This window comes from Hypomesus transpacificus, unplaced genomic scaffold (assembly GCF_021917145.1).
Source record: "Hypomesus transpacificus isolate Combined female unplaced genomic scaffold, fHypTra1 scaffold_287, whole genome shotgun sequence".
NCBI classification, from domain to species: domain Eukaryota; kingdom Metazoa; phylum Chordata; class Actinopteri; order Osmeriformes; family Osmeridae; genus Hypomesus; species Hypomesus transpacificus.
In genome coordinates this window covers 56,407-84,067 of record NW_025813814.1, presented here as the reverse complement: position 1 = coordinate 84,067, position 27,661 = coordinate 56,407, and the positions used below count along the sequence as shown (strand labels likewise).

The 27,661-nt window shown below is 45.7% G+C and overlaps 5 protein-coding genes across 10 annotated transcripts in view; 1 reads left to right on the top strand and 4 right to left on the bottom strand.

The window, feature by feature from the left end:
- On the top strand, window positions 1-3,772 carry LOC124463488 (flocculation protein FLO11-like). Of its 4 annotated transcripts, none has more exons than XM_047015224.1 (13): window positions 1-135; window positions 284-310; window positions 508-552; window positions 912-965; window positions 1,199-1,258; window positions 1,439-1,528; window positions 1,644-1,739; window positions 1,888-1,906; window positions 2,017-2,024; window positions 2,207-2,244; window positions 2,416-2,482; window positions 3,149-3,189; window positions 3,305-3,772. In XM_047015224.1, the coding sequence occupies exons 1-13, from the start codon at window positions 81-83 to the stop codon at window positions 3,410-3,412; spliced, it is 708 nt and encodes a 235-aa protein (XP_046871180.1). In that variant the 5' UTR covers window positions 1-80; the 3' UTR covers window positions 3,413-3,772. The 4 variants fall into 4 exon arrangements, with proteins under 4 accessions (XP_046871180.1, XP_046871181.1, XP_046871179.1 ...); XM_047015225.1 differs by having other exon boundaries at window positions 1,196-1,258; window positions 2,020-2,024; XM_047015223.1 differs by having other exon boundaries at window positions 1,196-1,258.
- LOC124463487 (protein disulfide isomerase Creld1) lies at window positions 3,528-6,011 on the bottom strand. Of its 2 annotated transcripts, none has more exons than XM_047015221.1 (6): window positions 5,801-6,011; window positions 5,187-5,449; window positions 4,948-5,031; window positions 4,686-4,781; window positions 4,454-4,594; window positions 3,528-4,339 (listed from the first exon to the last, which is right to left on the bottom strand). In XM_047015221.1, exons 2-6 carry the CDS (start codon window positions 5,353-5,355, stop codon window positions 4,119-4,121), a joined length of 711 nt encoding a protein of 236 aa, XP_046871177.1. In that variant the 5' UTR covers window positions 5,356-5,449; window positions 5,801-6,011; the 3' UTR covers window positions 3,528-4,118. The 2 variants fall into 2 exon arrangements, with proteins under 2 accessions (XP_046871177.1, XP_046871178.1); XM_047015222.1 differs by having other exon boundaries at window positions 5,187-5,445.
- Window positions 6,012-6,141: 130 nt separating this feature from the next.
- LOC124463486 lies at window positions 6,142-12,148 on the bottom strand. Of its 2 annotated transcripts, none has more exons than XM_047015219.1 (16): window positions 11,985-12,148; window positions 11,671-11,854; window positions 11,416-11,437; window positions 10,985-11,191; window positions 10,787-10,875; window positions 10,590-10,704; window positions 10,421-10,462; window positions 10,084-10,208; window positions 9,921-9,977; window positions 9,416-9,482; window positions 8,980-9,206; window positions 8,781-8,834; window positions 8,495-8,549; window positions 7,968-8,063; window positions 7,621-7,653; window positions 6,142-7,355 (listed from the first exon to the last, which is right to left on the bottom strand). In XM_047015219.1, the coding sequence occupies exons 1-16, from the start codon at window positions 12,029-12,031 to the stop codon at window positions 6,703-6,705; spliced, it is 2,073 nt and encodes a 690-aa protein (XP_046871175.1). In that variant the 5' UTR covers window positions 12,032-12,148; the 3' UTR covers window positions 6,142-6,702. The 2 variants fall into 2 exon arrangements, with proteins under 2 accessions (XP_046871175.1, XP_046871176.1); XM_047015220.1 differs by having other exon boundaries at window positions 10,590-10,701.
- Window positions 12,149-12,343: 195 nt separating this feature from the next.
- LOC124463479 (inter-alpha-trypsin inhibitor heavy chain H4-like) lies at window positions 12,344-21,374 on the bottom strand. The gene is made up of 23 exons (XM_047015209.1): window positions 21,110-21,374; window positions 20,352-20,509; window positions 19,729-19,833; window positions 19,392-19,554; window positions 18,913-19,020; window positions 18,564-18,692; window positions 18,275-18,391; window positions 17,944-18,112; window positions 17,718-17,828; window positions 17,403-17,584; window positions 16,964-17,140; window positions 16,681-16,802; window positions 16,197-16,384; window positions 15,830-15,865; window positions 15,650-15,673; window positions 15,291-15,378; window positions 15,070-15,236; window positions 14,836-14,904; window positions 14,442-14,546; window positions 14,141-14,318; window positions 13,839-13,984; window positions 13,587-13,668; window positions 12,344-13,458 (listed from the first exon to the last, which is right to left on the bottom strand). Exons 1-23 carry the CDS (start codon window positions 21,182-21,184, stop codon window positions 13,347-13,349), a joined length of 2,811 nt encoding a protein of 936 aa, XP_046871165.1. The 5' UTR covers window positions 21,185-21,374; the 3' UTR covers window positions 12,344-13,346.
- Window positions 21,375-21,941: 567 nt separating this feature from the next.
- The window catches only part of LOC124463484 (serine/threonine-protein kinase WNK2-like), a 32,011-nt gene continuing 26,291 nt past the window's right edge, over window positions 21,942-27,661 (bottom strand). Inside the window, 4 exon segments of the mRNA XM_047015216.1 lie at window positions 21,942-25,100; window positions 25,294-25,617; window positions 25,826-25,870; window positions 27,312-27,563. Coding sequence (XP_046871172.1) covers window positions 25,036-25,100; window positions 25,294-25,617; window positions 25,826-25,870; window positions 27,312-27,563 — 686 coding nt within the window. The 3' untranslated portion in view covers window positions 21,942-25,035.

Here is a 27,661-nt window from a genome sequence, read left to right as displayed (position 1 = left end):
GATGCTTCAACGTCATTTCAGTCAGTCACACCAGCCCCCCAGGTCTGTTCACACACTGCTAATGTCTGTCCTTCTGTAACATGGGTCTGCTGCACTCCAACCAAGGTCCGCTGCTGTCAGCTGTCCTCTTCCTCTGTGAGTATATTTTTATATTATAATTTGCAGATATGCATATGCCTGATGCTGTATGGAAACATTGTTTCATTTAAATGTCTTGTTTCAGAAGATGGTAGCTCTGAATGGATGGGTTATTGTTCATCTTACTTCCTGTCTTATTATCTAGGTGCTGTTAGCAGTCAAAGGGGTCAAGGTCAGTAATAATGAATGTTATCATTTACATAACAACTATCATTATTTAATGTTGTTCTGTGTACCTGACAAATAGACTTTAACTTTTATTTTGTGTAAAACTATTTGCACAATTTTTTTGCATAACTTTGAATGTCAATTTAAGGCAAAGCATTTGTACAATATTACCCTGTCATGATAATGCTAAATACTCCTTAGGCTCAATGGCTGTCTCTACTTTTCCCTCAGAATATCAAACTTCAAGTGAGTTTGAGAGCAACCATAAGGTTTCCGTTTTCTTAAACACAGATGTTCTGTTCATCTTTCACCTCTGATTGTCGAGTTGTGATTATTGTACCTCTGGTGTCCAGGATTGACTAATACTGCTTGACAAAAAGGGCGGAATGGAACAATTGTTAACAACAGTGGTCTGCTTTTAAAATACAGCTTTTTCAAACCAATCCTTGTTTTTTTAGTTGGTATAATGGTCTAAATTTAGAAAATTCACGAGTACTTTTCAGCAGGTTTAACAGCATTTTAACAGCATATTCTTAAACACAGATGGCTTGTTCATCTTTCACCTCTGATTGTTGAGTTGTGATTATTGTACCTCTGGTGTCCAGGTTTGACTAAAGGTACCTCTGCACCCTCTGATACTACTGAGAGTGCTGCTGCTGGTGAGTAGGTTCTTCATCCTCTGGAACACCAGAAACAGAACCAAAGGAGACGCTTTCAATATGTTTTGGACTCACTGGCTACCTGTAAGCTAACGTCTCACTTTAAAAGGATGGAATGAAGCAACTGTTATTTACAATGGTCTGCATTTAAATACAGCTTTTTCAAACCAATCCTTGTTTTTAAGTTGCTATAATGGTCTAAATTCAGAAAGTTCATAAGTACTTTTCAGCAGGTTTAACAGCAGGAACTACATATGCTCCCTCTGGTACCCAAACACAGTCAAGTAGTGCAAGTGAGTTGGCCCAGTAATGTATAAAGTCCAAAGATGTTTGTAGTTCATTGGGTGTGTTACAGTATTACTCATTAGTCTTGTAAAATATGTAGTGTTGAGCTGTATAACCCAGGCACAGTCATTCTGTATGTTCTTCCTCTATTTAGTTCCTAATTGCTTGTGGTCTAATGTCACGTCCAGAACCTCAGCAGTCTACGAGAGTCGACTCATCTCCAGGTTCCCATGAGAGTTCTGCTGTGCCCTCTGATTCCAGATGGGTCACAATTACAGGTGACCTGTTTTTCACTTCAAGTGGCACTTGAAAAAACCTTGTCACGTGGCAGAATTTTTAACATTTTAAACAATAACTTTACGGACAATGTCTTCTCATGGTGTCCCCATACAGGAGCCCAGATGATGCTGGTGGTGGTGGGTGTGGCTGCTTCTACTGTAGGTGTGACCCTGGGGGGTCTGGTAGCTGTCTGTGTCCGCTGGAGGAGCAGTGAGTACATCTGACTGGTTACTTTCTCTCAGGAAGATTCTCCAGTTGGAGCTCACAAGTGTTGGCCTGACCTGGACTGTAGAGAAGTATTTACACTCCATAGTACTCTGTGTGTTCAGGGGTTCATTCTTTTGGTGGTATTTTACAGGGAAAAATCACTCCAAAAGGTAGGAAAGTCCCTTTGTATCTTGAGAGATCTTGCTTCTTAGTTCATGGTAAAATATTGACAGTACATCCTTTTTCTTTCCCCTGTATGTGCTGCCACCCCTGTATACAGCAGACAAGGTATGCTCCAGAGAAACAAAGTAACAAACACATGCTGCTAAAAGTACACTTCCACTTCCTGTTCAGGCAGGCACCACAGGCCCACTTCCACTTCGGGGCAAATTCTGAGCGCTGGTGGTTTAATGACCTTAGAAATGGTTCTTTATTTAAGTCGCATTTACAGAATGTTGTCTTTGTTGTAGATAAAATGCGCATGGGGCCTGTGAGCAGTGGAAGCCATGTGAGTGTTACTGTGGTTACTATACACTGTTCTTTTGTTGGTTATTTAGATCCCAACTTTTATATCAAATGTAATTAATGTTAATATTATATATATGTTGCAAACAAAAATGTTTTAATGTTATAGCAGATAAATTGTCAAATACAGATGAAATCTTTCCCCAACCTGTAGGTGGAGCCTGTGAATCCTGGGCTCTACAGTCTGATCACCACAGTCCCATCTGTGGCTGTGCCCTCAGGTGAGCCTCTCCCTCCTCCTCACTCACCACCCCTGGGTTAAAGATCCTGGGTTAAAGCCAATGGGTTAAAGCCCCTGGGTTAAAGATCCTGGGTTAAAGATCCTGGGTTAAAGATCCTGGGTTAAAGCCCCTGGGTTAAAGATCCTGGGTTAAAGATCCTGGGTTAAAGCCCCTGGGTTAAAGATCCTGGGTTAAAGCCCCTGGGTTAAAGCCCCTGGGTTAACGCTCCTAGGTTAAAGCCCCTGGGTTGAAGCCCCTGGGTTAACGCTCCTAGGTTAAAGCTCCTAGGTTAAAGCCCCTGGGTTAAAGCCCCTGGGTTAAAGATCCTAGGTTAAAGCTCCTAGGTTAAAGATCCTGGGTTAAAGCCCCTGGGTTAAAGCTCCTGGGTTAAAGCTCCTGGGTTAAAGATCCTGGGTTATAGCTCCTGGGTTAAAGCTCCTGGGAGTTCACATTCACTACATGAACTCTGACAAAACAGCTCAAGTGAAACACTTTCAAACGCTGCTCTTCCTGGTTTGTGCATGAAAGGCCAGAGTATCTCATGAATAGTTTGAGAACTGTTGGCAGGTAAAATTTGAAAGTTTTAATATGTATGGAAACCCTGACTGTGGGGTAATGTTCACAAACACACTAAAACAAACACAAATATTTATTTGCAACACACAGGCTCCTCGGGAGAGAATGCAAGGACCTCGGACAACGATGAAGTAAAATGTCTAATTGTGTCTCAATTCTTTACGTGCCTTGTTGGCTGCATCAGTAATTAGTATGTACAGCTCTGTAGACCCGTGTCTAATCTTAGACATCTGTGGTTTCCTCTAGTCTGACACGTACCATGTGTACTGCTCCACCACTGAGAGACCCACCACTGAGAGAGCCACCACAGCTGCCCAGGCTGACACCTTCTACAGTCTTCAGCAGCCTCACTGAAACCACAGTTCTGTCAGCGCTTTCATCTGGTTTTCATGTTATAACCTAACGAGAATAACCTAACGAAACATTTGTCACGATTGCAGTGCAGACTTTAAAATGAAGCCTTGCCTTTTCCTCAAACCTTGTAGATTCTTATGAACAAGCTACTTAAACCGATGGCCTTTGTTGTAGATATTTTTAAGTTTTAAAAATATAGATTTGATTGTGGGTGCCACCGTAGCTCATGTGAGCTGAGACCATGATGCAACGACCCCGGTCCGAATCCAGCTCCGGTCATTTCTGCGTGTCTCTCCCCCTACATTTCCTGTTTACTCAACTGTCTCTATCTAATAAAGGCCAATAATATATCTTTAACAATTCTGCATATTTTATTGTATATGTGGTTTTACAGGTCAGGCACTAGAGACTGCATCTGTGCTAGGCTACATGTGCACCACCTTTCATCAAAACGGTCACACTGTGTGCAGACTGTGGTGTCGTGTGCAACCATAAACATTTCAGGACATGCAAAATAAAAACAAAAAAAATCAATTTGGTTAACAAATTGAACAAAACTGGACCCATACAGAATAAACTGTATCGACCTTGATACAAATCACACCCGATAAAAACCTAAGACTGCCTATGCAAGTGTGATTATCGTGTCGAAATGGCCACCTAGCATTCCATTTCACCAACAAAGATACAAAAATGGCCTTTTAGCTTAGGGCCTTTTCAGAAAACGTCCCATTGCACGTTCTCCCCTGTCCGAGAGCCAGTACCCAGCCATGGCCGCCACGCCCCCCATGAAGATGGAGGTGAACACCATGTCACCCTTGGCAGCCAGAGTGGCCAGTGCACAGAGCAGCACACCAAAGATCATCTGCTGTAGAACCTCCACTTCCTCCTCCTGGATGTCCTCAAACAAACTTCTCTCATGGTCACCTGGTGAAGGAGTAGATCGGTGAGAATGATGAGGACAGGTGTGTTCGAGGACCCTTACTGCTCCGTTGGAATGACGATACAACTGTGTGTGTGCGTGTGTGTGTGAACACTTACTGGGCCTTCGCTTTTGAACACAGACATTGTTTTTTCGGGTGAGTCCCTCAGCACAGTCACAGCTGAAGGAACCCTCTATGTTGGTGCAAATCTCATCGAGTCCTGGGCAAGCCAGCACCCTCTCAGCACACTCATCTATGTCTGACAGAAATGCAGAGTCTGATAAACACACACACTCTCTCTTTAATGGAATCTGTCTCTCTCTCACTAACCTTGTCTCACGCACACCTACCTAGACACTTAGCTCCTGTAAGTCTGTATCCAGAGGCACAGCTTCTGCAGCGGGCGGACCCTCCGCCCATACAGCCCACACACGCAGGGTCACAACCTGGGGGGAGGGGGCATCTTTGACAGTAAGTTCCCCCGTACATAACACGCCAGTCCTTAGATAAGTAAATACAAAGCTATTGAAGGTTTTGGTTGTGAGTGATGGTGTCACGTATGTACCCAGAGGTGATTATAGGAGGAGCTGTCGTGCACAAAGCAGCACTGACCTCGGCACTCATAAGTGCCCTGGGTGTTAAGGCAGTAGGTGTTGGTGGGACACCGTTCCAGCTCTGTACCACATTCATCAACGTCTGAAACACAAGAGGAAGAAGATACACATACTACAGAGAAGTATGCGCTAGAATATTGAATCGCTGCATGGACATGTATTCATTTTGATCTCCTTTTTCTTTCTTCAAATGACTGTTTCCCTACACACAGACGAACACACATACACCTCGCTTACCTACACAGGTGTTATCGTGGATAGTCCAGCCTGCTGTGCATTCCAAACACAGATCGTGTCCTGGTCCGGAGCATGTCTTACAATTGTCCGGACAGCCCTGCACCTGACCCAGCTGAGCCAACACCGAGTACAGCCCTAATGCCAGCAGGAGGCGCCAGCGAGAGGACATCTCACGCTCTTCTCTTGCCCTCGCTCGCTCGCCCTGCCACTCTAGTAATTGCACTAACGGTTCTTGAGGGGCATACAACCAGTGAAGGACCTGACTGACATAAATTGGAACAATTTTCAGTTATTGTGTCCTATGGCATAATGATTGGGTTTTGAAATAATATATATTTTTTTTTTTTACTTTTAATTGTAGTAAGAAGCTTTTTGAATCTTGAATATTTCGCTTTAAAGATAGCCTAGATAATTTAAAATATGGGCTATTAGGTAAATTATCGTAAGCATGTGTTGCCTATTTAAATAATTTAAAATCTAAGTTGTCAATGGTGTTATGCTTCATTAGTAGCATGGTTTTCAAAGTTGTAGCATTGTAAAAACTGGTTTTATGCCCGCGAACAACAATCTATAATGAATCCCAGTTGCACACAATTTGAATGTATGATAATTACCTTTCAGTAAGCTAAAGTCGTTTCAAACTAATTCCGTGATTTGATTTTCTGCACCTTGCTAAGACATGACAGAAGTTTGCAGCACTTTTGAGCGCCTGTTGGCTTTCTTGCAGCTCAGTTGTATGTCTAGTTAATATGAGTCTCCAAGCGCGCCGGTTATGCGGAGTTCCACCTTCGGTCATCATTCTTTGGCAGACACTTGCAGACAGGCGCAACAAGTGATCCCAAACAAGTAACCCGTTCGTTGGGTCTGCAATGACACTGAGCTGCACCAATTGAAAAACAGGGGGACCGTGCGCGACCAAGCTGAAAGACGGCCAATAAGAACCCAACACACCACGTGGACAATAATTTTTATTTTTAGCCTTAGAAGAGAGGGACATGGTATCTTTGTTTCACACTGATATCGTGTCACATGCAAAAAAATCTATATACAATATAAACAGGTAGCATGAAAGTTATTCACCCCCAAAAAACAAGCTTGCTACTAAAACAACATAACAACTGTTTGAAGAAGTATCTACACATTGTAGAATCCTACAGTTTTAAACTAAACTATTTTCAGCTCTTTAAAGTGCAATTTTGTAACATCAAATCGAAACAGCTTTAATAGGTTTTCTTAGAGACCTCAAATAAAGTGCTCAAAATAAAGGTTCATCTACATTTAAAAAGGGTTCTTTAACCTTTGACATCAGAGTGTATAAAAATAGTCTCACTTCAAATCAAATGAAAACTTGCAGCAAACTTGGTAGCACAAGAAACTGCTAAATATAAAGAATGGAGTTTATGTTTATACATAGTGTGACATAATCAGTGAAGAAAGGCAGGATGAGTTCAGGGTGTTGGCTGAGCCTCTACAGAAAGAGCTTTACCCAATGACATGGCTGCCCGGCTCCTGGGTCCTAAAGCCCTGTAGGCCAGACAGAAGACAGTCCTCCCTTCAGCCCCTCAGTCCACCTCCAGGTCACCCCTGGCCTGCCCCCAGACAGAGCCGACAGAAGCCCCTGTCTCTGGGAGGGCAGGTGGAACCAGGGCAGCCCCTTGAGCAGCTCTGGGAGAACCCCCTGGCTCCCTGTGGAGGGCCGGGCAGGGTGCGATTCAAAGGTCACCAAGGTGAAACGCTCTCCTGCACCACCCCGCTGCTTGTCCGCCTGGATGCAGCTCAAGCAGGCAGAGAAGACGTCCTTGTATGGGGACGAGCCCTGGACACCGGGGTGGTCCCTGTCCATCTCTCCCCCTCCCTCAGCCTGAGGGTCCTCTCCCTGGGCGAGGAGTCCCTGTCGTAGAGGGTCCAGACCCCACTGGTGGGCCTTCTCCCAGGCAGAGCGGGTCAAGACCACCAGGACCCGGCCCCCCTGGGTGTCCAGGAGGTGCAGCTGGGAGTGCAGCCAGGGCAGGGGCCCGAGAGAGCCCAGCTGGGCTCGGCTCCACAGATCCACAGATACCCTGAAGCCCTGGGCAACAAGGAGGGAGCCCAGCTCGCACACCTGCTCGGACACGGGCCCCTCTGCATCTGGGGGGCTCAGCAGCACCACGTGTCCCTTCCTACCAGCTCCTAGTTAGACGGGAGACATGCGGGTTAGAGGCACTGCAGCTAATTCTATAGACGTAGAGTGTGTCACAATATTAGATCAGCCATGCAAGATCAGCACCTATATGTGTGCAGGTAGCGGTGACACCAACACATACACACACACACACACGCACTCACACTGTGTCCACATGATGGCATTGTTAAAGTGAAATGGCTTTATGTTGCAATGATTGCCAAGTTCTACTCAGCAACTAGAACATGTTTTATAGTCATGCCGTTCACTCACTCTGTTCCTTCTGCTGAACATTCCATGCCCATCCTGTCAGACAAAGATTTCCGGTTAAAAATTAACCAACTCGAACAAGGACGTCCTTGTTTCTGAGTCAGTTCTAATCTTCTCAGTTTGCTGTATGCGCAAGCGTGCGTCAAACTCATGTACAGTGCCTGCTGTTGTGTGTCCTCAAATTCCCAAATGTTGTCAATAAAGTCCCAAGACAAAAGCTCCTTAGTACGTCACATACAGCATGAATGAGAGCCATTGATTGGGGTGAAAAAGAGGAAATACAGACGCCAGTTGGACAGTTTGAGTTTGCATGTCTCCTGAATGGGAGAGATCGTTCAGATCATACTCACGTTTTAATGTGCTGTATAGGAAACACACTCCGAGAACAGCTACGCCGATTAACAGCACAGTGACCAGAACCAATAGACTCATCCGCCACCTACTGGCTGAAAGGGAGAGACAATATATCTGGCACATGACTGATGGTTTGAGTCTTGACTGCAAGGTTGTCAGGACTACACAAAATAACCCCTCAATAAGTAATAAGCAGGTATACAGGCTTGGTTTGTAACCCATCCAGCTAGCTTTTTTTGAGACCATGTTTCTTTATCAGGTTCAGCCTGTCAGTCGTTATATAGATGACAAGCTCAGTGTGGATGGCAAACATCTGTGCATAAAGGGAACCTATTTTCAGTAAATGGAAGGGAAAATATAAGTTGAAACTTACTTAAGTACTTTTGTGTCAGAATACAGTTGAATTCCAGCACAGCAATTAGGTCATGTTATGTTTTTTGTTTTAGCTTTTATTACTTTTACCTTAATGGGGGGGGGGGATCAACTTTAAATTAAACAATGTCTTTACAATTAAAATACTTACAATCTGCATTAAGACAGAAGGGGCCAATATTTCGGTCCATTCCTTGTATTTTTACCTGTATAGAAACACACACAAACATTTGCATATTAATAATACATTTAGCTTATTTTCAATTCACTGATTGAACTTGCTTTGCAAACATGTAGTAAGGTCTTCTCCAAACCAAGACAACATCACCCACATAACACTCCTACAAGACTCAAACAAAAGCTCTCCTATTTGATTATTTCAAATAATTTTTTAAAGTGGGCTACTGTCCCAGACAGAACCAATAGTATCACTGTACCGTCATACACAGGTCCGCACTGGGCTCCACGTCTTCAAACGCTCCCTGCACCTGCTGTGATGAAAAAGAGACAATACACTCACTGTCAGATCACACCTCGGCTAATTAGCATACAGTATCCCACCGAGGAAAACAAATCAGTCAACAGATGACTGATCGATTTACGAAAGCACAGTCCAATTAAACACTGTCTGGTTACCCAGAATCCTGTGCGATTTTCCCTCCATGGGCCGTCCACCAGATTCTGCCTGGAGTTGTTTTGCTCCCTGCATTCGCCCGCTGCTGCGCCCCTCTGACACAGCCACACCTGCGCCTCCAGCCTGCAGGGCGCTGACACGTTCCAGGAGAGCATGCTAGCTCCACTGTTCATCTGGCCCCGGCCCACGGACACAGACACGTTGTCCCATACGTTACGTTGAAAGCGTTCTTGAACAAACAAAATCACATCTAAGTTTACGTTTTCATTTTTTGTAGCCTACAATACTGCAGCAAAGTAAATGTGAGATATGCAGATTACTTTTGGACTTATAAAGGGCAGTGGAAATCAACTTTCAAGTTTGATTTGATGCCTAGTTACGGACTAACAGTGGTTAAAAAGAAAACAGAAACAGAAAGAAGAGATGCCAGCCTCTTACCTGTGTTGTTCCTGAAGGGACAACGTCTATGTCGATGTGATCTTTCATCTTTTTTCTCCCACCACATCTGCATGCACACACACACATGCACACACACACATATGCACACACACTCAAACAATTAAGGATTGGGTTTCTGTCATATGAGGAGGCCACTAAGTAAAAGCACGAGTTAGCTTTATATCAATCACCCCAGCGTTAGTAACCTAGATTTACATTCGTCTGGCTTTCACCCACTAACGTTAGCTAGCAAGCCAACCACATGACTAACAAGTTGTATAGCTAGCTTATTATAGTTGTGGCAAGGTTATTTCAGCAAATGGTGAAAAAGGGAAAAGTACAACAGAAAGCACATAGTCTGTTTATCTACAATAACTAAGAACCAGTAACAGTCTGAAATATTTAAACAAAATTATTAAACTTGCTGACGATTGGCTGAACTCATATGGACACTGCCCTTGTGTTGATATGTTAAAATATGGTAAAATACTATGAAAGGCAGTACCTGAATACACATACAAGGGGTGACAGAGTGCAGTGGAATGGTCTCCTCTTTCCACTCCTACACACACAAAACAAAAAGCTCTTTAAGACAAGCCAGGAAAAAAACTTTCAGCAATAAATTTCAGAAATAACCATCTTGACAGTCACCATTGCAACACACTTACCTTGCAGATTCCGCATGTCTCATGCTGTACGCACGTCATTAGTGGGAAGGCACTCCTATTCTTGCCTTTAACTCTCAGATTGACAACGTCCCTCACCTGGTCTATTTTAGCGCTAAAGTTGGGGGCTGACAAACATACAAGCCGTTTTGACATGACAGGAAAGGTCAGAACAAATTTAGCTAGGCTACAACCAGCAGACACAAACAAGACTCTCGTCACCAATAATGAGCAGTACCAAAGCAACATAAATAGCCTTAGCACAATATTTGTTTTCAGGTAGATATTATCAGGACAGGTCGGTGAAAAACAGAGAGCAGAGCTAAGGAACTTCACTCACCATTACAAGCAACCACATTTTCCTGAAGTTCTGTGGAACACACTAGTGGGGCAGAGATGCGTGTTAGTCATTGTTTCCCAATCACTATGTTCTCATTATACAGTAAGCAGATAGAGCCCTTAAGAAACGGTTTGGAAAACAACGTTTTTACAGTAAAACTGCTCAGTACCTTTGTCGACGGAAGGGACTTCCACTGTGCGGAGCTTGGAGCCCGCCGTCACGCTCACTTTACTGCCGAATTGAACCATCTTCGGTTCGCACAGCACCAGTGACAGCTGAGCCTGCTAGATGGTGAAGACGTCAATAACACACACGCCAAAGTATACGATCACAGGCAATTATTGATGGTAAAGGTATCATCCATACCTTTGGTGCAGTCCTTGGTGTTACTTTGAAGTTGATGTTTTTACACGGTAATACGGCGTTTGGACGGTTAAAGCACACCACCACGTTCGCTGCAAAATACGCAGACATGTAAGGATGAGCAAAGTGTTTTCATGACAGCGCGGGTTCTGTGAACGTTTTCAGTGATACGTGTTGATACTCGGATCTTGGAATCATTACCGTCATCATCTTCATTATCATCCCGGACACCAAAATTGTCTTCGTATCCACTCTCCTCATCGTCACTGCTGTTAAGCTGGATGTTGATGAGCATGCAGGGTAAGCATGTATTCCTATTTGGTGGTTTCGTTGGGCAGCAGAGCTTGTAAACTACCTCAAGGTCGCTGACTTCAGAACCAGACTTGTCCGTTGAGAGACTGAGAATATCTGACACAAACAGGAGAGATCAGAAAATAATGCCTGTGTGCGTGCGTGGAAGAGAAAGATCAAGAATGGAAATACGAAACACAAGTGTAACAATATGGAATGTGACTGTGGAATGTGACTTTGTGTGTGTGTGTGTTGGGGGGGGGGGGGGGGGGGGGGGGGTAGTGTTGAAACTGAGTTGGACTGGAAAGAGATGTTATGAAAAAATAAAATGGAGAGCTCACCTTCAATCTCGCAGGTAAGACCCTGATAATAACAAAGTACAGGTTAAAGTACTGTAACCCAAGGGAGCGGTCAAGGTTCAGTTAGTTAGCCACATTGCTACAGTACAATCAGCATACAATTAAAATGAAAGCATGAACAACTTAATAATGATAAAGTGGTCTTCATTTAATTTTCGACCGGGACGCACGACTTGATAAAGAAAATGAAATTCAATATTTGATGTTTCAACTAAAGAATCTGCAGTGTTAGCCTACCGGTGAACATATGACTTGTCCGCATTGAGGTTCTGAAATCATGTCCAGTGCGAGGGTTGAAAACCCTGCCAATAGGATTGAGTATGACAACCAAGACACCGTCGATTTCATTTCAAAAGTCCCCCGACCATTTGTTGAAGGAGAATTACTTTTATACTCTGCTTCTCGCGGATTGGAATCGGAGCTGTTGAGGGGGGAAAAGTCCTTAATTTGTAGCAAATATCCCTTTACAATACTTTTGCAGTATCGAAAGGTTTACGACAGGAATATTTCACATGTTCCTAACACATATATTTGCAGGTTGACCTACTTACATTGTATAAATGGATCCAAATGACTCCAAAAAAAAATGAATTAGCATGACTGGGACGTTTTCCGTCGGTTCCAAAGCTCACATCTTCACCATTAAGTTTTACCGGAAATGAACTATATCCAGTATGTTTGGTTGTGTCATGTTCCTGGGAAGTAGGCAGGCTGTAGAAGTCTACAAGCAGGTGATTCATTTAACCCCACCCCACAGACTCTGACACACACGCACGCACTCACACACACACACACACACACACACACACACACACACACACACACACACACACACACACACACTGCACACGCTGATCCAGTCATTTACCAACAGGAACAAGGTCAGGGTCCAATGAGTCAAGGAAATCAATCAGTTTATCCTAACAACGATAAAGTTGGTAGTTTTAATCAGTGTATGTTTCACATATTCAAACTCTAATCAAAATATATATTTAATACGGCACACAACACAATACTGACATAGATAGTCTGCTCACTTTTACTAAATTAAATGTGGAACTAAAGACGGATGACCAGAGTCATCCGTCTCAGACTTGTGTATATTAGTGAGAGTCCATGTGCTTAAGGTGACAACCAAACCAAACAATGATTGATTGTGTGGTATTATGCCTCTCCCATCAGCAGCATAGTTGCTGTTAGTCCTGTTGAACCAGTTTGGGCTCCAGTCACGCGAGGAATCAGGCAGCTTACTTGTGAACAACAGTTCACTACAGTTGTCAAACTTGATTGATCACATAGTTGTGTTGCTAACACGTGACAAGTGGATATTATTGTCTGCATTTTAAGACATTTACTTGGAAGGAAGTTGATTATGAAGGACCTTTTTTTTTTTTTTACCAAGTTTGAACACAGTAAATTTGTTCACCTTAATCAAGACTTATCAGTGTACTAGGAGTAACGCATACTGTCTCATGCAGCACATCCAACCCTGAAGTCTAAGTATCAATACACTGCAAGGAGCATTTCAGGTCCAACAAATCAAAGAAGCCTGTGCCAAAGCAGTGTTGCTGGGTTACAGTATTGCTGGGTTACAGTGACAGTTGACATAGCACTGACCTTACCTTAACTGTGTGAATCAGGGTGTAAAAGAAAGAAAGGTAAATACATTTAATTGAATTGAAAAACTCACAAAGAGTAGTTGTTGCCAAAATCAAATCAAAAAATCTTGTTTGTATTAATACAAATAAAAAATGAAGAATTCTGTTGGTTGGTCTAGTCTTAAAACAGGCAACAATATCCCCCACCCCACCCCCAAAAGAACTTGACTTTTATCTTAATTCTAGACATGGCCATTCTATTACCCAGGTGAATGAGCTGTACTCAGTCACAGTATGCACTGCTGCCAGCTACAGTTATGACACGGATAAGTCGCTGACTGCTCCAATCTGCTGGGCAGACAGAAGAGAGATGAGCAGACAGGAAACATCAGGAGAGGAAGGCCGACTGTGATCTATAGCAATAGACCTGCAATAGAAACACACACACATCATTCTTAGATACTGCAAAAGGACTAGTCAACGATCCAAACAGGTAGTACTGAAGGGATAGATTATCTATCTCACTCTGGGTTTATCAGACACACACACACACACCTGGAAGCCGTCACCTCCTGGTTGTTAATCTTCAGTGTCAAAGGAATTAATCCGTTGATTTCAAAGTCCACAGGTTTTCCAGCTGTAATATCCACAGTTTAAAGTTAGTAACTGTGGCCAGTCAGACCTCTAATCTACAAGTGCAATCAAAACACTATTGCCTAGAGTGCAAACCATCAGTGAGGTACTGTCATTAAGATAATACGTTTGGTAACATTTCACTGTTTTGACTGCTGCATTTTAATCCGTCACCTATTAATCCAGAAATGTTGCCTGATGGACGTTCCCTCAAAACAGGCCACAAGAAGCTGAATCCATGTTTCTGGTTTAGGAGAATGACTATTCGTGTGTCACCAACTTTTATGTCCAGTTCCTTTTCTGTCATTAATGCTGTCAGCCTATGAACACACATCACATAACATAGTTCTGAACATTACACACAATACAAAGGTCATGGCAATAATAAATGCACTTATGTCATCTTTTCACACTGTCCATGATTTCATATTATTGTTCTTAAAAAGCATGTTGTTGAATTGGTTCAGGAAAAGCACCTCTTTGCAACAAAAGTGGACCCAGCGGCCCAGGGATAAGTTGTGGTGTTCTGCCCATCTCTGTAGAAGAGTGTGGGTGGAGCCTGGGTGGAGTCTAGCACCAGCTCAACTGTGCTGTGGTGACGGATTATAATTTTTTCAAAAGCAGTATCGACAAACCATCCATGAATGATCAGCTCTGGGGGGGGGGGGAAAGAAAAGAAAGAGATTTGGTTCACTTTCATGAGCACCAGATGCAACCTATTAATAACTGAAAGCTGGATGAATGGTTGGGTTGAACGATAAATGAATGACAGTTTACCGTTGCCGGGGTCCTGCAGAATTCTAACTGGCTTTGGTATTGGTACATCAAAACACAGGGGGAAGGCTGAACTCTCAGCTGGCAACAATACCCTAAGATAGCTCACTGTGAGAGAGAGAGAGAGAGAGAGAGAGAGAGAGAGAGAGAGAGAGAGAGAGAGAGAGAGAGAGAGAGAGAGAATTATTGAGGGTGGGACGAAAGGGAGAGAATGAAAGAGTCCATAACCTATAAGATACTGTACGGTAGGGATAGGCACAATCTGACAGGATGTTAGTTTTCAAACCCAATATTCAAATTTGACACATGTCGGCACTAAGCAGGTGAAAAGGGAAACCAGAAATATCAAGAGATTATAAACATTTATGGAGTCTTACATTGTCACTGTCAACAGTACCTTTTGGAGTTGTAGTCTGTGTTTTTGTGGTGTGAGTAGCGTGAATGTGATCATAATCAAATGCAGGGGCTAGAAAACACAATAAAGAGTGTTTCAAGTTCACAGTACAGTCATACAATGAGAAGTGAATACTGACATTTCTTCCCGAATAGTGTGTACAAAGTAACTACATTTGAGTATTGAGGCTGTGCTGTCGTGTATGTCACCAAATCTGAGACAATAATCGATTGTCACCTTGATCGTAGCTATGAGTAGGTAATTGGGGCAATGGTCTTAGGCCTCCTCGTACTCCATGTCCTCCTCTTCCTGCTCCTCCTCCTCCTAGTCCTGCTCCTATTCCTAGTCCTGCTCCTACTACTCTTCCATATCCTAGTCCATATCCTCCTCCTGCTCCTCCATATCCTCTTCCTCCTCCTCCTCCTCCTCCTCCTCCTCCTCCTCCTCCTCCTCCTCCTCCTCCTCCTGCTCCTGCTCCTGCTCCTGCTCCTGCTCCATATCCTCCTCCTCCATATCTTGCAGGCATGCTTTGAGCATCAGGTGCGTCTGAAGTAAAAGGCAAAGTATTACAGGGAAAGTGTAATCTTAACAATAATACAACTGATATTTCTGTATATTTTATATTTAAAAGGCATTAAATATGTATTTTTGAAATTTAAACACCATTAAATTTTGGATTTTGAAAAGATAGAAATATAGGTTGTAAAATTGAAGTTAAAAAATTGAGCCATCTGCAATGGATGCAAGCATACCTCACAATTTACCCATAAATTATATCCTCTCTAGTTCACAAAACAAATTCAATCAGCCTACTCACCAAAAAGAATCGGGCTAGGTAACCCTGGTAACAATCACAGAACAGAATCATAACAGAACATTCTGAGCACACATGTTAATACACACGTAGAAGCATGACATCACAAGGTAGGAAGATGTTATACCACATGTTATATCACAGTTATTTATAGTAGACAGTAAAATACTAAATTACCATTACCTCGTAATTGGGTTTTCATGGTGAATGAATGTTGAGCTGTTTAAAAAGGCAGACAATCCATACAGTTCATATTTATTTACATAACATATGCTTAATTCACAATATAATATACACACGTTTCCTGTATACATGTCCTGTATGCATTTATATATGTGTATATGAGTCAGGTGGGTGAGAGGTTAGGGAATCGGGCTAGTAATCAGAAGGTTGCCGGTTCAATTCCAGGCCATACCAAATGACGTTGTGTCCTTGGGCAAAGCACTTCACTGTACTTGCCTTTGGGGAATGTCTCTGTAATTACTGTGAGTCGCTCTGGATAAGAGCGTCTGCTAAATGACTACATGTAAATATATATACACACACTCACAGGTCTGGACTGGTCTGCCGTGTCTTCCTGGTTTCTCCCCCTCCTGGGGTTTGTGGGCCACCTGGGTGTCCTCCCCCTCAGGCTTGGTGACCACCATGGAGGTGTGGGGAGTCACGAAGCCGTACTGGAGAGCCAGATCCACGGCCGCCTTCTTTGCCTGCGCCTTCGCAGGTCCGGAATACTGCAGCCTAGCAACCATGTGGAGACGGAGGGTCATTAAGGCACACATACACACGCATTCAAATATCATATACGGTGGACATACACACACGTGCATCCGGAAAGTATTCACAGTTCTTCACTTTTTCCATATGTTATGTTACAGTCGTATTCCAAAATGGATGAAAAAAATGTTTTCCCACAAATTGTTTAGTTTTTTTTTTTTTTGGGGGGGGTGACAAATCTATAAAAAACATGAAACAAACATTTTTTACTCTGTCATTATGGGCCCCCAAAAGCACAAACACACTGTGGCTACACTCACTCTGTATCCAGTAGCTGCTTAACTGTCAAGTAGGCCCACAGTCTGTTGAGACGGCTCTCTGCTATTGGCTCCTTGGATCGGGAAGAGGACTTTTCGTCCACAAACTCCATCTTGCGGCTTTTCTGTAAAACAAACACACTCTCCCTTCAGAATGATCGACGTTGGCTTACATCCGAAAATATCTATTCATGGGAAAAAATGTAATAAAGAAAAAAGCCCAATTCACATATGACGGATTTGGGCCCTTCAAACCTGAAACAGGTTAGTATGGAAGCATACTCACCGATATGGCGATCACTTGGGGGGAAAGGTCTATTTCGTTGCTGGTCACCTGACCAGCCACCACAATCTCTGAGCCCTTGTAGTACTGGCTGAAGTTAGTCTGAGTCAGATTAGCTCCTCCTAAATAGATCATCTGTACATCTATCAACAGGGGCGTGGCCACTTCCTCATAAAACCCCTGTTGATGACACAGAGGGCATTAGCACCTCCCCCTTTCTCCTAAGAATGAATTGTTTGGTCTTTCAAAAATGGCTAAAGTATGGTATTTTTTGGTCTTAGATTAAGACAAAAATATATATAGATTAAATACAGAAAGTACATTGAAAATCTCAATGGTTGGATGTATGGTAGTCGAAATGGGAACTCTTGAGAAAAAACTATATGTAGTGTGTAATGTGAGCGCAATTGAAGAGGTTTTTTCCTGTCACAGCGGGAATCACCTGCAGCTGCAACGCTGCGTCCGACTCCTGGTAGATTCGCCGTGCGACCCCATTGTTCTCCAAAGACATGCTGGACAGGAACTTAAAGTCAACATCGAATCCAAATCCCAGGCAGTAGAGCGGAAATTTCTTGCTGATGGCCCCCCTTACATTGGCCTGAATCTTTTCCCGGTTCACCTCACCTATTTTGAAAATTGGAAGGAATGGAACACATTCAAACATAATTGAACCATCTTCTCATACACCTGAAAGAGTGATAACGCTATAACTACTGTGAACTTTGAGTAAGTTCTTTGTACGTGTGTGTGCGTCCACCTGATGTGGGGTCTCCGTCAGTGAGCAGTATGAGGAGAGAGGCGGAGCCTCCACGAGTCTGTCCGTTCAGTAGCTCCGCCCCTTTCAACACGGCAGCATTGATGTCCGTAGCTGAGAGGAGAGACAGTAATAATGTCACACACCATCACTAGTGGATCAATGGGGTTTCCCTCTACAGGACGAGCACAGAAGTGAGGTACTGAGGAGAAGTTGGTGGTTTGCTCACCTCCTCTTTCCTGGATGGCTCCTGCAAACTGTTTAGCAGCACTCAGATTATCCTGGCTGGCTGGGACCAGCTCCTTCCTCCAGGTTGACACGTGGCTGTCAAAGGTGATCAGACCAAAGTAATCATCCTCCGCCAGATCCCCCAAGATCTTCAACATCGCTTCACGAGTCTATAAGCAATCGCAAAGAACCATGTGTGATACAAAAATCTACAGTACTGTAGATCTAAACATATTTTCCCTCCCTCCCTCCCTCCCTCCCTCCCTCCCTCCCTCCCTCCCTCCCTCCCTCCCTCCCTCCCTCCCTCCCTCCCTCCCTCCCAGACAGGGTACCTGTTGCATTTTCCTGCCATGCATTGAGCCACTCCGATCAATGATGAACACCACGTTTTTTGGGATGCGGGGAAGGTTCTCTGGGGCAAAGTGATGGACAAAATATCCACCTGACTCCTGGAAGGATGTTTGATGAAGACAATGAGAGTGTTGAGTAATGGTCAAGGCAATGAAACCAATAATGCAGGTATTTGTAAATGACATCCTTTTTTGTTCAAGCCTGGGTAAAAAAAGAAAGAGCAAAGAATTTGATTCATTGCTCTGCTGTGAACAATCAGCAAGTCCGTACCATGATGTCTCCTATTGAGTCGGCCCTGTTCACGTCGTAGACGACCACCAGGTCACCGTTCAAACCCGTCTCGCCGCAGTCGTCGCAGGCCGTCTGCTGCTCCACCGTGGGGTAGAACTTGATCCACGCCTAGGGAGAGAAACAAGCCGCTAGACACGGCGCTAGACAAGTAGCATGTTGTGGCTGCTATCGTCCTTGCTACAATATCAAGTATAAGTCATTAATGCGACTTGCGCATGACGTGCATTAAACCGACTGATCTGTTGTTTTGTGCAAGCATTGATCGTAAACGTTGCAACTGAGACCGAGAGCTTGGAAGTTACTAGTGGATTGTGTTGGAGGAATGTACCTGGTCGGCGGTCTGTGTCTTGGTGATGGCATCGGCAAGGGTTTTGTTAAATCCTCCGGATGTCGACAGGACACTGATGCCTGCTTTCTCATTTATGTACACGTCAATCTAGGATTGGGATAAAACATGAAGGAGCTCGAAGCCTTGACTATCAGGTATTTTACTGCTTAAGTAGACTCAGCTCTTAAGTCATATTACAGTACTTTACTAATATAAAGGCTATCTGAAGCATTAGACGTGATTTCAGGACCATTTAGTCTAAATGCAGTGTTTGTGTTGGCTGTCTAAAGCATTATGGACAAGAAATGGCCTGATCCCATATTAACCATCCTAGAAGTGCTTGATAAATGCTAGACCTCACCACCAGTTAAATAATTTGAAAGTGCTCTAGGGCACTTGTGTGATTCACTTGAGAGGGACAAATTTCTGACAGTATACTTTAAAACACGCATGACCCATGTGTGTCATCCTGGCCTCACCTTGAAGTCCTCGACAGGCTGTGTGGGCTTGGCGTGGATGAGCAGCTCGTACTTGCCCAGACGTCTCTTGAGCAGCTCCTCGTAGGTGAGTTCAAAGGTCACCTTGCTCCCGGCGGCCACCGTCACAGAGGTCTTGAAGTTCTCCAAGGTTCTCCCCACAGAGCTGGGGCACACGACATGAAGTCATGAAGACGGAACTCGGGAGTTAGGATCTGCTGCCAGAACATTCCTTTTGGAGATACTGAGGATGTTTCTAAGGGTAACATTTGGGTGATGGTTCTTCTCATACAGGTACTTTTATCTCACTACCACGCACTCCCAAACATGTTGATCTAACCTGACTATGCCAGCGCTTTGGCCTCGAGCCACAGCCTCTGAGTACTGCTGCTCAGCCTCCTCCTTCTGTTTCACCACCCCATCGTAGGTCTTCTTCTCTATCACCCTGGGAAGGGGAGAGGAATGGGTGGGTGTGAAGGGGAGGGAGAGGAGGGGTGGAGAGTGTGGGGGTGTAGAGGGGAGAGGAGGGGTGGAGAGGGTGGGGGTGCAGAGGGGAGAGAAGGGGTGGAGAGTGGAGATGAGGGGTGGAGAGGGGAGAGGAGGGGTGGAGAGGGGAGAGGAGGGGTGGAGAGGGTGGGGGTGTAGAGGGGAGAGAAGGGGTGGAGAGGGGAGAGGAGGGGTGGAGAGTGGAGAGGAGGGGTGGAGAGGGGAGAGGAAGGGTGGAGAGTGGAGAGGAGGGGTGGAGAGGGGAGAGGAGGGGTGGAGAGGGGAGAGGAGGGGTGGAGATGGGAGAGTAAGGGTGGAGAGTGGAGAGGAGGGGTGGAGAGGGGAGAGGAGGGGTGGAGAGGGGAGAGGAGGGGTGGAGAGGAGAGAAGTGGACACAAGACAAGATACACGTTTTACACCGACTAGTGCACGCAACTAAATCTATACAGTATAGGTATTCTTGTGAGTCAGACCCACATTCTGAATTTACTGATGATGGCATTCTTTGGAATCTGGACGTGGAATTCTATTTCTTGTGACGCTTCCATTGGATTGGCCACGCGGCTGGTGATGGTGGTGGTAGCATAGCGATTGCTTACAGTGGAGTTGATGTTGAAGCTGTAGATTTTCCAACCCTGCCAAGATCAAGAAATAACCCAACATCATCACCTAGCTGTGTGTCATTACTAAGCTTAGTTGCAACATTGCAGGCAAATTCTGGTCAAGAGAACGACCCATTGGGATTACAATATTGTACCACACACGCACCATCACAGACACATACAGAAGTTGTTTTGAAACCTCATTTACCCCCTTTTGGTTTTGTCAGGGAAACACCACGATTTGACATCTTATCATAGTTCCCGGATTTACCCCCCTCCCTCGCTCTCCCCACACACTCCCACACACACACACCCGCAGAAGATGGGACATAGTACAGGGTCCAGTAGGTCGTTGACCCTGGAGAGTCTCAGTAGATCAGTGAATCCCCACTGGCAGAATAATAATGATCTCTATTGCACAGCCAGGACAAACTCAAACATAACATAAAACGGACAGGTATGAAAAACTATTTACATTTCACAAACATCTCATTGTTGGAGGACCTGATTAAATCAGCTGGCTGGGAAACGGCAATGAAAATAAACGAAAAATAAAACAGCACGCACGTATGAACTAACAAACTGTGTCAAGTCACTGTCATCAAATCATAATGGGCCTGAGGGGGGTCCTACCTGGTTAATGGGCGCCGTGGTAACACAAACCAGAAGCAGTCCGAGGAGAGCAACTCGTCCTGCAACCATCTCCATGACGATATTCACAGACACGATGACTCCAAAACCACACACCTCCTTTTATACCTATGATCAGACAGCTATTGGTCAGCACCTCGTCTACCTGACGATTACCTGCTTGTGTCACCGCCACCCTCCACAAACCTACGCACCAACATATTCATAATATACCCCCCTCAATTGTGCAATGTTCACATTTGATCAGTTTGTTACAGGACTACCAACATTTCCAAATTCACACATACACACACACACACACACACAGTTCTACAAAACCAACACTTGCCTCATTAACATAATCAATTGCTGTAAACTATCTGCAAAGTTCCAAAACAAATAGGGCCGATAGTTCAAAAACATAGACACACAATAGACACACACAAAGATGCACAAAGTTTGGCAGTCAAGTTTGTTTTTGTGTGAAGCAGAATGTGTTCTCTCACAGAAATCCTTTGATGATTATTGACATGAGACCAGACCTTTATGTAAAGCAAAAATTACTTTATTTCTGTCTTCAAGTATGTACAATTGTTGTGAAAGAGTGCTACTGACCACGTCAGGGGAAGTGCAGGGAGAAGTCATCCGCAGCCAAAAGCAATCGTACACAGAGCTTTGATATCCAAGCGTCACAGATCAGAGATGAAAGAGAAGCCTTGCTCTGTTCAAGCGGCATGAGTGAAGCTGCATAGGCCAAACATCTACAGAGATAAGGAAGGACACTCTAGGGGTGTTCAAAATCCCTTAATGAACTAAGATAAGGAAGGACTCACTCTGCTGTGTCACCTCGAAGACGTAAATCTCAAGTGAACTGAAGAAACGCTGTGCAGTAATGAGCAAGTAGCAACAGTGAGAAGCATGAATGGTAGACTTTGAAAGGCAGAACCCGAGTCTAGACAGCACATATATGGAGAGTCAGTCCAGCTTCACACAGCTGTATATTACAGTCAACTGACATTGTACCATCCGTCGCTCCAACGCTAGCTTTGCCTAACAAACAGTTCCAGGCTTTAGAAGTTAGGCTGTTCCCAGCTGGATTCTTCTACATTGACCTTCAGTGACCTTTTCCCCCCGAAACACGAAAGCGCTGCTGTGATTGGAGGAAAGAGGATTCACTGCAGTCTGAAGATGATGCCAAGATCACACACCCATTCTCCGTTGTCGCGACAACACCTCTCGAGTGACCGTGTGATTGTGTTCTACTGCAGATTGCAGCTGACCTCAGATCAGATCTCATTCTTGCACAGTAATCATTAATCAATGACGCTCTGACCCTAAATCATATCTCATTCCATGTGACGTTTTACTCTAAGGAGTGTCAAGTAGTTTATACTGTTAAAATTGTCCATACCGTGGCGATTTAATAGTCCCTTATATGCCAACGTGCGTTCAAGAGCCTTCTGTTTAAGTCACATGCGTTCAATTCTACACAAAGCATCCCAAAATCCCATCCCATTCTTAATAGCTCCACCGACAAACAGGTGGACTGTTGACAATAAATTGAGCCTATATTAAAATAGACCAAAGTGTATCACGAAAACCTTCACATATAACCGTTTAGGGTTCCAAAGAGCCACTTGAGGAGATAAATAAGGTTTCGTTTGGAACCCTTTTGATTCTAGGTTCCTGATCTGATGTATTGTATGATTTTAATGCTGTCAATCATTTTCACTAGAAAGGTTCAAGACCTCATGTTCTCAGGTAACCTCTCTGCTTGTCCAACACTAACACCCGAGTCACGTGTTTGAGGCTATAATAGTACGCACAGCTTGTCTGGTGGGTGGTTTGGAAAAACTGTTGCTTTAAGCAGGCAGTGAACAATGTGATATTGAAAATGAAACTAAACCATGGAGCCACACCTTCAAGCTTTCTTTAGTTGCTACAATGCACTACTGTGCATGTGATCCTCCCAGTACAATACCTTACTGAGACTCACACTTTAACTTTGGATACCACTTAACAAACCAGTAAGTATTTATCAACTATAAGGGCCATAGAGTGCTCTAAACATCAGCTACCAAAGAGATTAAGAGGCTGGCTTTCTTCCTACATTCAACATTCAAAGGAGTGACCACATTCTTGTCAATAAAGACCACGGCCCTGTATTCAAAATAATTTCATTGCGTGTTCGGAATGAACTGAGACTACTGTTTAAAGGCACTCCCCTCAGGTTCTATAACCCGAAGATTAAGTTCAAGTTCCCCCATGTGTTTTCTTCGGAATATGTCGAGCGCTAGTGTCAGAAAGCATTTTGTCAACGGGCAGGAACGAAGGGAGGGGGGTGAAGCAGGTAGCTGGAGCAGCCATGTTGACAGGGAGGGGGTGAAGCAGGTAGCTGGAGCAGCCATGTTGACAGGGAGGGGGGGGGGTGAAGCAGGTAGCTGGAGCAGCCATGTTGACAGGGAGGGGGTGAAGCAGGCAGCTGGAGCAGCCATGTTGACAGGGAGGGGGTGAAGCAGGTAGCTGGAGCAGCCATGTTGACAGGGAGGGGGGGGGTGAAGCAGGTAGCAGGAGCAGCCATGTTGACAGGGAGGGAGGGGGTGAAGCAGGTAGCTGGAGCAGCCATGTTGACAGGGAGGGAGGGGGGTGAAGCAGGTAGCTGGAGCAGCCATGTTGACAGGGAGGGGGGGCGCGGGGTGAAGCAGGTAGCTGGAGCAGCCATGTTGACAGGGAGGGGGGGCGGGGGTGAAGCAGGTAGCTGGAGCAGCCATGTTGACAGGGAGGGGGGGGGGGGTGAAGCAGGTAGCTGGAGCAGCCATGTTGACAGGGAGGGGGGGGCGGGGTGAAGCAGGTAGCTGGAACAGCCATGTTGACAGGGAGGGGGGGGGGTGAAGCAGGTAGCTGGAACAGCCATGTTGACAGGGAGGGGGGGGTGAAGCAGGAAGCAGGAGCAGCCATGTTGACAGGGAGGGAGGGGGTGAAGCAGGTAGCTGGAGCAGCCATGTTGACAGGGAGGGGGGGGGGGGTGAAGCAGGTAGCTGGAACAGCCATGTTGACAGGACCACACAGAGACGTTGTGATGGCCGCTGGTTAGCTAGCTGCTTTTGCTTCTGCGTTTTGGGGGACTTGAGAACAATTGGCACAATTGACCTCCAGTGCCTGTACTGTACGAGCATCTGCACTGTCCTAACAAACCAGGCTTGGGTGGACACAGCTTGGGTTTATACACCTGCATGAGGGACGGGTGTAATCATACAGGTTGATGGAAACGCAAACGTAAAGGGCTTTGCTGCAAGCAAGCCTGCTGTATGAATGAAGCATGTAGAAACAGCTTGGTTCATAGAAAGATAAGTGTGCACAAACCAAGAGAATGGACGTCGCACTCTCAAACTTGCTGCGAGATATACTGCACAGCTGAGTCATCACACACCGCAAAGCGCTTTCACACTGCTAAATATGTTATGTACACGTGGCTTGTGACATGAGGTTTGTCGACGGTTCATGTAACATAAGGCCCTAAACAACTTATACTAGAGTATATACATAGGCATCCTATGTACAAACATGCTGCAGGTTAAATATGTTTCTCATTAGCGCACTGTATACAGCCGGGAGGAAGAAGGGCTATAGAAGGGCTCCTTTTTTGGGGGGTAATGTGGTTGAAATAAGGGCTGTTTGAGGGGTGCGGGGCTGGACGAGGGGTGGGTCAGATGGTCCTGGTTTTGGGGTCCGGGGGCTCGTAAGGGGGAGCAGGTGCCCCCCAGGCAGGGGGCATGGCAGGGAAGGTGAAGACCCCTGAGGAGAGGGGGGAGAGCAGGCCGGGCCAGTGGGGCGTGGGAAGAAGCCCCTCCGGAGGCCCAGGTTCCGGCCTGGCACAGCCCGTAGCGAAGCCTGCTGAGGGGCCGCCCAACAGCGCCGACGGGTGCCTGTCAATCATGGGCCAGGAGAGGGGGAGCTGGGGGCCTGAACGGCCCCGAGCCATGCTGGTCGGTGCCTGAGGAGAAAAAGATTGAGCCGTCACGTGAGATATAAAAACCCGTGGATTCCATTCCGACCCCCCCCCCCCCCCCCCCGAACAAAAAAAAAGACTTTACACACTTCTCATCCGTCAACGCACAAACACACACTCGTACACACTCGTACACACTCACGCTCCGTTGATGTATTTCTAAAACGGTTGTACTAACGGCGGGAACGCTCGCTAGACGGCTCCTGGTGGCGTGCGCCGCCCTCATCCCAGCGCTCCTGCCTGCGCAGGCCCAGGGAGCCGAGCCGGGGCCGCCGGCTGGCCGCCAGCACCTCCAGGGCCCAGTCGTCCACCAGGCGGTGGAGGTCCTCTGTCATGGACCCCCCTCTGGGATCCAGGTAGGCGCCCGGGTAGGTGCCTGTCTTGTTGTTGCTGTTGTTGGCCTGGGCTTGTGCCAGTCCCCCTACTGTGTGAGGAGGGGGGGTTGAGCTCGCTGTCTGCTGCTGCGGGGGCAGGTTGGACGCACCGGGTCCTGCCCCAGAACCTAGAACACACACACACCAACAATAGGTAACTCAAATTAAACTGCTCAATTCAAAATTCCTCAAATAACTATTTATTCTCAATTCAATTATATTTCCAGCCATGATCATGAGGTCAAACTTGTGGGATTGCTTGGTCAACACACTAAGGGATGTGTACTAGGCACATGAGATACAGATTCAATTCCAGTAAATACATTCTTCACTTACGACTGCCACGCTCTTTGCCCAGGCAAAGCCTCTTCAGGGTGGTCCCTAAGAGACAACAAACTGAGTTAGGACCTCTCGCATCAGAAAAAGGGTTTAACACAGCGATGCGGCGTCAGAACTGAACCACAGAGCAAACAGAGGCAAATCAAAAGGACGTGCTGTCACTTTACACAGTCACAACGCAACTGCGAGGGGAGCAGAAGAGAAACTGAATAAAAAAGCTGCAAAGGACTGAGAAAAAGACTGTGGGAGGATAAGACAGGAGAGAGATGGGGAAAGGATGGGAGGCAGAGAGAAAGAGAGAGAGAGAAAGAGAGAGAGGCATGAGAGAGAGAGATAGAGAGAGATAGAGAGAGAGAGAGAGAGAGAGAGAGAGAGAGAGAGAGAGAGAGAGAGAGAGAGAGAGAGAGAGAGAGAGGGAGGGAGAGAGAGAGAGAGAGAGAGAGAGAGAGAGAGAGAGAGAGAGAGAGGGAGAGAGACAGAGAGAGACAGAGTGAGTGAGAGGGAAGGAGAACACAGAACCACAAGGTGCTTTCAACAGAACGGACAGGTGTAGCATTGCATGTCAGTAGCTCAGACTCAGACAGGATGGGAGACGAGGACACACAAAGCTTCCAGAGCACATGACCGTGCACGCCATCATGCCAACACAGAACCAGACACGTAGCTGACAGGGAGAGGAGAGGGATAGATACAAGGAGGGGGCAACGGGAAGAACAAGAGATGAGACGACGAGACAGAGGTGGACATAAAAGAAGAGCAGGGATCCGACAGAGAAAGAGAGCGAAAATGAGAGAGGCCATGGAGGCAAGGAGGAGGTACAAACAGATGGAAAGAGACACAGGCCCACTGAGGAATCTAGCGCGCGGCTTGCTACTGGACTTATAGGTGACTCTCTCAGACGGGTGGGGGTAGGGAGGCCAGCCTGCGGGGGGCGGCAGAGAGGAAAGGAGGAGAGAAGAAACACAACAACCAGTGTGAAGAAGAGCACACCAGTTTAGGAACCTACATGACTAGCCCTGTCAAAGACATTAACATGACTAGCCCTGTCAAAGACATTAACATGCCTAGCCCTGTCAAAGACATTAACATGCCTAGCCCTGTCAAAGACACTAACATGCCTAGCCCTGTCAAATACATTAACATGACGCAGGCCAGCATTAGGATGCCATATTTCTACTGTAAGAAAGAAGGCTTGAGGAAGTTCATTAAGGGAACTTCTGTTAACTTAACTGTTTTGTAAGATTTATTGTGAAGCCACCTAGCGGTTTTGATAGTAAAAGGTGGGTTTACCAACTAGCCCTTCTAAGATGACTCAACACTACCAAAACTGAAGAACCATCTCATAAATTCCAGTATAAAACACCGTATTTAACCAATCCTTGGCCTGAGTGAACCTAGAGGTCTCCATCTCCTAAGTAACACACTAGCGACGAGTTCTCGTCTGTTGCATGCTGGGAATTGTAGTCCGCTTGAGGGGGTTCACCTTGGACGGGAGGGCCGTGCGGACCAGTGCCCTCTCCCTGCAGCCCTGCGTAGATGTTGTCTGAGGAGAGGGAGCCCTTGAGGGAGCAGGGCTGCTGGGTCTGGACAGGCTGGGGGGTGGAGGGTGGAGGCTGGGGGGTGGAGGTTGGAGGCTGAGGGGTGTAGGGTGGAGGCTGGGCCGATACCGAGCAGCTGCCCTCCAGGACCGGCGCTCTGGCCGGGGAACCGTTCAAGCTCACTGTGGTGGCTTCGTCTGCGCATGGACATACACAGAGATACCTCAGATTCAGATTAAGCAATCCAGAAATCGGGATTAAGATTAGCAACAATGCACACAGTGTGTTTGTGTTC